This window comes from Carlito syrichta, unplaced genomic scaffold (assembly GCF_000164805.1).
Source record: "Carlito syrichta isolate Samal-C Ts95f unplaced genomic scaffold, Tarsius_syrichta-2.0.1 Scaffold123277, whole genome shotgun sequence".
Lineage (NCBI taxonomy): Eukaryota > Metazoa > Chordata > Mammalia > Primates > Tarsiidae > Carlito > Carlito syrichta.
This window is the reverse complement of record NW_007067373.1, coordinates 4,679-13,358: the sequence shown is the minus strand read 5'-3', so window position 1 is coordinate 13,358 and position 8,680 is coordinate 4,679. Positions and strand designations below refer to the sequence as shown.

General features: G+C 59.3%; 1 protein-coding gene across 1 annotated transcript; it reads left to right on the top strand.

The window, feature by feature from the left end:
• The first annotated feature begins 6 nt into the window (after positions 1 to 6).
• Positions 7 to 4,876, top strand: RIC8A (RIC8 guanine nucleotide exchange factor A). The gene is made up of 8 exons (XM_021707634.1): positions 7 to 498; positions 1,043 to 1,134; positions 1,714 to 1,864; positions 3,189 to 3,284; positions 3,375 to 3,519; positions 3,599 to 3,743; positions 4,140 to 4,262; positions 4,649 to 4,876. The coding sequence occupies exons 1-8, from the start codon at positions 106 to 108 to the stop codon at positions 4,767 to 4,769; spliced, it is 1,266 nt and encodes a 421-aa protein (XP_021563309.1). The 5' UTR covers positions 7 to 105; the 3' UTR covers positions 4,770 to 4,876.
• The last annotated feature ends 3,804 nt before the right edge of the window (positions 4,877 to 8,680 follow it).

Here is an 8,680-nt window from a genome sequence, read left to right as displayed (position 1 = left end):
GACCGCAGCTGCCTGGACCCTTTCACCAGCCGCCGGAGCCTGCAGGCGCTGGCCTGCCACGCCGGACTCTCCGCCTGCGAGGGGCCCGGCCTGGAGCCCCCAGACATGGACGTGGTGCTGGAGGCCCTCAAGTGCCTGTGCAACCTCGTGCTCAGCAGCCCTGGGGCGCAGGTGCTGGCGGCCGAGGCCCGCCTGGCGGTGAAGCTCGCCGAGCGCGTGGGGCGGCACCGGGAGAGGAGCTTCCCGCACGACGTCCAGTTTTTCGACCTGAGACTCCTCTTTCTGCTGACGGCTCTCCGCACGGACGTGCGCCAGCAGCTGTTTCGGGAGCTGAACGGAGTGCGCCTGCTGACGGACACGCTGGAGCTGACGCTGGGGGCGACTCCTGAAGAGAGGGCGCCCGAGCTCCTTCCTCCCCAGGAGACCGAGCGCGCCATGGAGACCCTCAAAGTGCTCTTCAACATCACCTTGGACTCCGTCAAGAGGGAAGCGGATGAGGTGAGGGCTGAGCCGACGCCGCAGGAAGGGCTCTGGACTCAGCTCCGACGTGTCCCCGACCTGCCTCCCACCCGGTCCCTTCGGTTTCTGTTGCCCGCTGCCACGAGGACAGGACCTCCCAAGCCAAGGAGATGCCTGTTCTGGGCAGTGGTCTCCAGGAAGGTTTCTGGGGGAAGTGGAGCCGCTTTTGGCCTCCGTGCCTGGCAGGAGGACTGTGAGGTGTGGGAGGAGATGGTAGGAGATCCCCCCAGGAGGCCGTGAGTGTGGGGCCAGGTCACAGAGCATGACTTCACTTCAAGTCGGTCGGTGTTCTTAGTCGGGGAGGTCCTCTGGGAATAGCAGTCCTGGAGTTCTTAGGAAAACAGCAGTGCTGTTTTGTAGCCTCAGCATGGGCCAGGGTCACCTGGGAGAGTCTGGGAGCTCGACACGCAGTAGACAAGGGGCACAGTCAGTGCCTCACGGTCCTGGAGGGCCACATAAGGCAGAGGTCCCTGGCTGCAGGATGAGTGGACTCCCCCTCACGAAGTCCCTTTCTCTTTGGCAGGAAGACGCTGCCTTGTACCGGCATCTGGGGACCCTTCTACGGCACTGTGTGATGATTGCTGCTGCTGGAGACCGCACGGAGGAATTCCATGGGTGAGGGAAGGGCCTGTTCTGGGAGGGAAGCGTGCCCAGGTGTCCAGACTGCTGTCCCCAGTCCTGGCTGTGGACCAGAACCACTGGGAGCTTAGGCGCCACCCTAGGGAGTCTGACTGCTTGGCTGGAACTGGGCATCACCATTCCCAGAGAATGCTGGGTGCTTCTAATGTGTAGCTAAGACAAGAACCGTGCGTTTGGGGGCAGGAACGTACTCCCTGGACCTTGGGAAGTGCTGATAGATGTCATGGTATTTGCAGGGTTCCTTGGTCCCTTGCCCCTTTGCCCTTATTCATAGCTGGTCTGGGTTTCCAGAGATGGTCTGGTGCGTTGGCCCAGACAGAGTGGAGCAGGCAGGGTGCCTCAGAGAGCTCCCACCCCCAGGCACACCCCACCACACACCTGAGAGGCATTGCTGAGCTCAGTCCCCACCCTTGGCTTTGGTCTCTAGTGCTGCTCCTGAAGCCCCAGACACTAGCTACCGTAATGTGTGGTCCCGGCAAGGGGCACCAAGGAGTGCACGTGTGCTGGGAGATGAGCCCTGTCGAGAATCAAGACCCCTCCCCCATCTGTCTGCAGCCACACAGTGAACCTTCTGGGGAACTTGCCCCTCAACTGTCTGGATGTTCTCCTCACCCTGGAGCCGCACAAAGGATCCTTGGAGTTCATGGGAGTGAACATGGATGTGATCCATGCCCTCCTCGTCTTCCTAGAGAAGCGTCTGCACCAGGTAGGCCCGGGCAACTGCCGTGCAGGGCCCCCGCCCCAGTGGCTCCGGCTCTGCTGCACAGCTGGGGCCACTGCTTCCACACCCACCCGCTGGTAGGCGGCGGTCGCCTTGGTGCCATGCAGGCAGGTCCCGCAGCTTCTGTGGCCCCACCAGGCAGGAAGGCAGACCCCTCCTCCCCAAGAAGCATGTGGACCCCCTTACCCCCGCTTGAAGGTCTCATTTCTGCCGATCGCTCTGAGGAAATGAGTTGTCCAGGGTCTTTTGTTAGTTCTCTGTGTGGGTCCTTCTCGAGTGGTCCTGAGAAGCCTCCCAGTCCTGCTCTCGGCTCTTAGACACAGGCAGCCCTTGATGACAGGCGTGGCCGTCTCTCCGCATCCTGAGGAGACCCCCAGAGCCTCCAACCGGAGCTTCCCTCTGAGTCCTGCGTCCAGACAGCCGGCGCTCTGCCCAGCCTCTGGGAGCTTGTGGACACGTGGCAGACTAGGGCGTGGCAGGCTTCTCGGGCATCCCCTGCCTGGGCAAGGACGCTCATGGTGCCCGAGTGCCGGCCAGGGCAGGGAGCAGGGAGCAGCGGCTGCACAGGCTTCTGTCCCTGCTGCTACCGCCGCTAACGCTGGGGTCCGGGAGGCAATGGGAGGGACAGGAACCTCACGCTGTCTGCGAAGTCCAGGTTCTGCTCTAGTTTTCTTTGTTGTTTGTGTTTTCTGAGTCAGGGTCTCATTGTGTCACTCAGGCTGGAATGCAGTGTCACAATCGCGGCTCACCGCAGCCTCGACCTGGGCTCAGGCAGTCTTCCTCCTCCGCCTCCCAAATAACTGGAACTGTCCCACCACGCCTGACTAAATTTTCCTCAACTTCTGGTGGAGACAAGGTCTCGCTGTGTTGCTCAGGCGGGGCTGTTCTTGCTTCTTTTTGTCACCATTATCGAGGGCCATACGTGTGTGCCAGGGTGTTCGAAGGGCACAAGTGCCTTGTGTTTCCTTCACAACCCTGGTTATAACTGAGGAAAGGAGACTCGAAGCCGCCATTGCCCAGGGAAGGGAGTGTGGAGAATGCATTAGCAGCGTGCTCCAGAACAGGAGGACCTCTTCTCAGCCCCAAGTCACAAAGCTTACAAGAAGCTTCCTGGGTTAGGTCCGACCCGCATTCCTTTCAAAGCTGACACAGATTCCTGCCACCTACTCCCGGCCCTTGACCAACTGCAGCAGGGTCTCTTTCCAAGCCTGGGCCACTAGGGCAGCTGGTGGGGGGGAGGACACACACAGCCCCGCCACCAACCTCCAGCTGGTGAGTCCCAGCCCCAGTGACACAGGCTCCTCTGCAGACTCACAGGCTGAAGGAGAGCGTGGCTCCCGTGCTGAGTGTGCTGACAGAGTGTGCCCGGATGCACCGCCCGGCTAGAAAGTTCCTGAAGGCCCAGGTACGGGGCTGGCGCGCCCGGTGGTCAGGGCCGGGTCCTGGTCTCGGCCCCGGCTACTCCAAGCCCAGCTGAGAGCGGCTGCCTCCCCAGGTGCTGCCCCCTCTGCGGGACGTGCGGACCCGGCCTGAGGTTGGGGAGCTGCTGCGGAACAAGCTGGTCCGCCTCATGACCAGCCTGGACACGGACGTGAAGAGGGTGGCGGCTGAGTTCCTGTTTGTCCTGTGCTCAGAGAGCGGTGAGCAGGGGAGCCCGGGCCCAGCCGCCTGCCCGCCCCGGCCACGCTCATGCTGACCTCTGTCTGCTCCGGTCCTCAGTGTCCCGCTTCATCAAGTACACGGGCTACGGGAACGCGGCTGGCCTCTTGGCCGCCCGGGGCCTTGTGGCGGGCAGCCGGCCCGAGGGCCAGTACTCGGAGGATGAGGATACGGACACGGACGAGTACAAGGAAGCCAAGGCCAGGTGTGTGTCCCCAGCACACACTCGGGGCTCCTCGTCCCTGAGTCCCTGCCTCCGCAGCTGCCTGGGACCCGTGGGGTGGGCAGGACCTCCCGGAATTGTTGAGGCACTTGTTTCTAAGTGGCATGTGGCCTGGTGTCCAGGTGTGTCGTTCTGAGAGCAAGGAGATGAAAGGCCCGGGACGCTGGGGCGCCGGGAGGCAGTCAGGTGGCCGGAGCTGGTCAGCTGCTGTCCCTGGAGGGAGCTCTCTGCGCAGCTGCCTTGCTCCTTGCCCTGCTGGGAAAATGGGTTCCTGCCAGCCAGGCAGGAGCGGGAAGGTGGGGCCGCCCCCACTCACACGGGCCCTCCTGTTACGGGGCGCTCCCCAAACACGTGCTCCACCCTCCCTTCCCTGGGAAGCAGCATAAACCCGGTGACCGGGAGAGTGGAGGAAAAGCCGCCCAACCCCATGGACGGCATGACGGAGGAGCAGAAGGAGCACGAGGCCATGAAGCTGGTGCACATGTTCGACCGGCTCTCCAGGTATGTGGCAGGGTGAGGAGGGACCTGCGGCCGTGCTGGGAGAGGGGACCCCAGGAGGCGGGCCAGAGGAGGGCTTGGGATTTTCCAGGCTGCAGTGGTGAGGTCTGAAGTCACGTGCCCTGGAGAACCTCCCCCGGGGATGGTTGGAAGTGGGGCAGCGTTGCATCTGCATTACGGACAATAGACAACGCCGAGAAACTAAGACGACCTGGTGTCTTAGAGCCCCAAGGTAGCAGTTAGGATTTGGGCCAGGTTCCACGAGACCCTACCCAGTCTCCCCTAGTAGCGGGCTCAGCCTGCTGGGTGGAGAGGAAGACCACGGCCAGGGGTGAGCAAGCCCCCTGTCTGGCACACCAGGACCCTCCCACGGCCCTTTTCCCCCCCAGGCACAGAGTCATCCAGCCCATGGGCATGAGTCCCCGGGGCCATCTCACGTCCCTGCAGGATGCCATGTGCGAGACCGTGGAGGGGCAGCTCTCCTCGGACCCCGACTCGGACCCCGACTGAGGAAAGCAGCCCTTCTCCCCCATCAGAACTGGTGCTGCTTGCAGAGACTTCTTGGGCCTGCGACCTGGGAAAGCTACATCCCGCTGGCCCCACACTCCCCCCATCTTGGAGACCCTTCCTCTCGACTCCCAAAGTCCTGTTCCTGATTTGCCTCTGGTCCAGTTTCTTATTTCCAGGACTGCAGTGGTCTCCAGTCACGCTGGAAACTCAGCCTTGACTTCCACAGATGAAGTGCTTTCTTGTGTGTGTGCAGAGGCTGCTGCCCAAGAGCAGGGCCTCCTTGGCCCACACGAGAGCATGCACGTGGGAGGGTAGGGGCTGGCGTGGGTGCACACCGGCCGCACATCTGGGCTTGGCACGCTGGCCCAGGTCCTGAGCGTTAGGGCATGTGCCGCATGTCAGGGGAAAGGGCCTGCGGGACCCTTACAGGCGAGGCTCCAGACACGCGCCCAGGTGTGCGCTGACCTCTCACTGCTCCCCGCTGAGGAGCCAGCCAGTGGCTCTTCTGCGTCCTGCCGGGTCTGGGCCCCGCTGCCTGCAGAGTTTCCACAGTGCCCAAGTCCTCACCATTTGTGGCAGTTGAACCTCAACCCTTCCCACTGGTTTAGACTGACTGCAGACTACTTACATGAGGGAAAGAGCCCCTCCATATGACTGAATGGAGACATCTGTCACGTACCACAGTAGCCACAGAAGCACCCGGGAATAAAGAAGTTTCAGGCAAGAGTGTGCATGTGTGAGTTTTTGTGTAAAATATGCAGGGAAGGAGCACTAAGCAGAAACAAACGTGCCTTTTTTTTTTTTTTTTGAGTTAGAGTCTCACTGTCGCCCAGACTGGAGTGCAGCGGCCGCTCCCGGCCACCGCAGCCTCGACCTGCTGGGCTCCGGTGAGCCTTCCGCCTCAGCCTTCCGAGGAGCCGGAACTATAGGTGCGCGCCACCACACCCGGCTAATTTTTTGATGTATTGTAGAGATGAGGTCTCGCTGCCCAGGCGGGTCTCGAACCTGCGGGCTCAGGCAATCCACTCACCTCAGCCTCCCAAGGCGCGGGATCACAGGCTGAGCCACCAAGCCCGACGTGCCCTTTCTAAAAACGCAACACTCTCCTGGGCACCAGTCCTGTCTTTGGTCTTCAATGCAGAGCATCTCCGCACTCCCTCCCGCGAGTTTGATCAGTTGAATCTGTTCCCGTCGGCGCCATCCCCAGGCAGGCACGGGTCGGGGACAGGAAGTGTCCTTGCCCAGGAGACACGCCGCCGCCGTGACACAATGCTAGGAAGGAGAACGCGCACGGTGGGAGCTGCGGTGGAGCGGCCAGTGCCTGGAGGGGTCTGCTGTGGGAGCTGGGGCTCGGTGCAGCCCAGAGGGGCCCGTGCGGAAGTATGAGCTCAGTGGGGTCCGCCCCATACCACAGTCCAGTAGGTGGCTAGGCATCAGCCTGGGTTTTGAGGGAGCAACGCCTTCCGTGTCTGAGGCCGGCTCCAGTGGTGTCGTTGGAGGGAGTCCTGGTGGGGGAAGGTGTGGGACAAGGCCAATTAGACTGCTGGGATGTCCTGGAACAGAACAGTTTCTGGAAGAGACCGAGTACCGAGTCAACAGGATGTGATGACCAGCAGCAGAGCTCAGACGGAAGAGGAGGTCCTGGGCCATCTCTAGGGTAAGTCCAGGGACAGGTGTCCTCAGACTCCCAGTAGAGGGACACCAGGTACCCCAGGGTTCCCTTTCCACATTTGCAATCCACTTTGGGAGACTAACATTTATTTCATGCCAGAAATAAAAGGCAGACTTTCTGTAATTAAAATTAACCCTATGTTGGACACCGTGGCTCACACCTGTAATCCAGCACTTGGGGAGGCAGAGGAGAGAGGACTGCCTGAGTCCAGGGGTTCAAGGCCAACCTGGGCAACTTGGCAAGACCTCATCTCTATAATAAACCAAAAAAGCTAGCTGTATGTGGTGGTGCACACCTGTAATTCCGGCTACCTGGAAGGCTAAGGCGGAAGGATTGCCTGAGCCCAGCAGGTCAAGGCTGCTGTAGCTGTGAGCGTGCCACTGCACTCCAGCCTGGGGGACGGAGTGAGACTCCAACTCAAAAAAAACAAAATAACCCTAACTAAAGGAGACTACCATGCTGTACTAGAAGGCCCTAGTGTATCACCAGGGCCCTAGGACTACACCTGGGGACGCGACGGGGGGTGCTCAGCTGAAGCCCAGGTCTTCCAACAGAGATGCCAAGCGCGCCCTTCAGACGGGCCTGGGCACAGTAAGAGCAGATCTGGCCCGGGGGTCTAGTCATTCAGTTCAAGAGGCACATTGTCAGAAGCAACTTTTTGCATTCAGAGCCTCAGCAAAGCAAACAGTTAAGAACAACAGACAGGCGGCTCCTTTGTATCTGTGACTGGGGTGGCCCTGAGTAAACAGCCCTACAGTGAGCATCTCACAGCCTGGGAAAACATTCCAGTGGCAGCCTCAGATGTCCGCTCTATTCCTCAGTTCTGGTGGGACCAGAGTGTGTAGACCTGCCCAAGCTGTCCGCAGGCATGAGGTCTCATCAGAAATAGAGTGCAGATCTCGCCCATGTTGTCATTTCTTGTACGTGAGGCAGCCATCGCCCTCCTATTTGTCCCGTCCATGGAGCTGGAACACAAAGGATAGAGGATGTCAGTTGTCTGTTTACCTACCCAGGCAGGCCAGCAGATCCCAGGGCCTGTTCAAATAGTTCTAGTGGAAGATGAGCAAAGTCTTTCCCAAGCCAAGCTTCCCTCTTTGCCAATGCTGCTGCTGGGTCAAGTTAAGATAATCCTGCAGGCCTGGGCAGAACAGGGTGGCTAAAGGGAAAGCCTCGTTCGAAGGAGCCTCTAAGTCCCTAATGAATGTCCACTGATGCCCACATGCTTAAAAGCAGTAACTATTTGGAAAAGTAACCTCGTGGATAGACATTCAAAAAAAAACCCCAGCTGGGCATGGCATCTCATGCCTGTAATCCCAGCATTCTGGGAGGAAAAAGTGGGAGGATTGCTTGAGCCCAGGCGTTCAAGATGAACCTGGACAATATAGTAAGATCTTGTTACTACAGAAAACTAGCAACATGGTGGTGTGCACCTGTAGTCGGGAGGCTGAGGTGGGAGGTCGAGGCTGCAGTGAGCCATGATCGTGCCATGCCTCCCTGCCATGGGCAACAGATCCCAACTACAAACCAATAACCCTGAACTTACAACCCTTCTTATGTAAGTTTCTGTAACCCTGTGAAGCTAGAAGATAATACAAGTAAATCCTATAGGGCTGCTTCCAGAAATCCATCAGGGTTACCCGAGTTACAGTCTGCCTTCAGAGCAAGTCAGGACAGGAGAAAGCTCCCTCACAAGCTTGCAGGGCTGATCTGACCAAGGTCTCTGCTGCCCGTGAGCCAGTCAAGAGGCACCTGCCTCTCAGTGTGTAAAGTTTAAGCTTCCGAGTCAGCTGGGTGCCCTGCTTCCGTAATGAAGTGACCAAGCAATATGACGGTAACATCTGATAGCATTTATTTCCCTCTATATGTGAGATTTTTGGCACCAGCCTACATCTTAGCCCGAAGAGCCAAACTCTGAAATGAAAGGCTAAAAAACTAACAGCAGTGATGCCGAGTACGTGTGGATTCTCTTTGGCTCGGTCTTGGTAGGAAACCGGGCTGCAACCAGAGGGTGGGGGCTTCTGCGGCAGAGGTGAGAGGAGGGGCCAACCCTGCAGCCCCGAGGCGCGATGAGACACAGCCGTGAACAAGGAGAAAGGGCTGCGAGTTCCCACACAGCTGCCCTGAGGAACTACAGGGACATCCACGGCGGTCTGTTCTGGTGGAATCCCTTTTGGGAAGCGTCAAGCCTGCCTGTAATCATAAAACTGGACTTTAAATGCCAATGCTGCCGCCGCCTGAA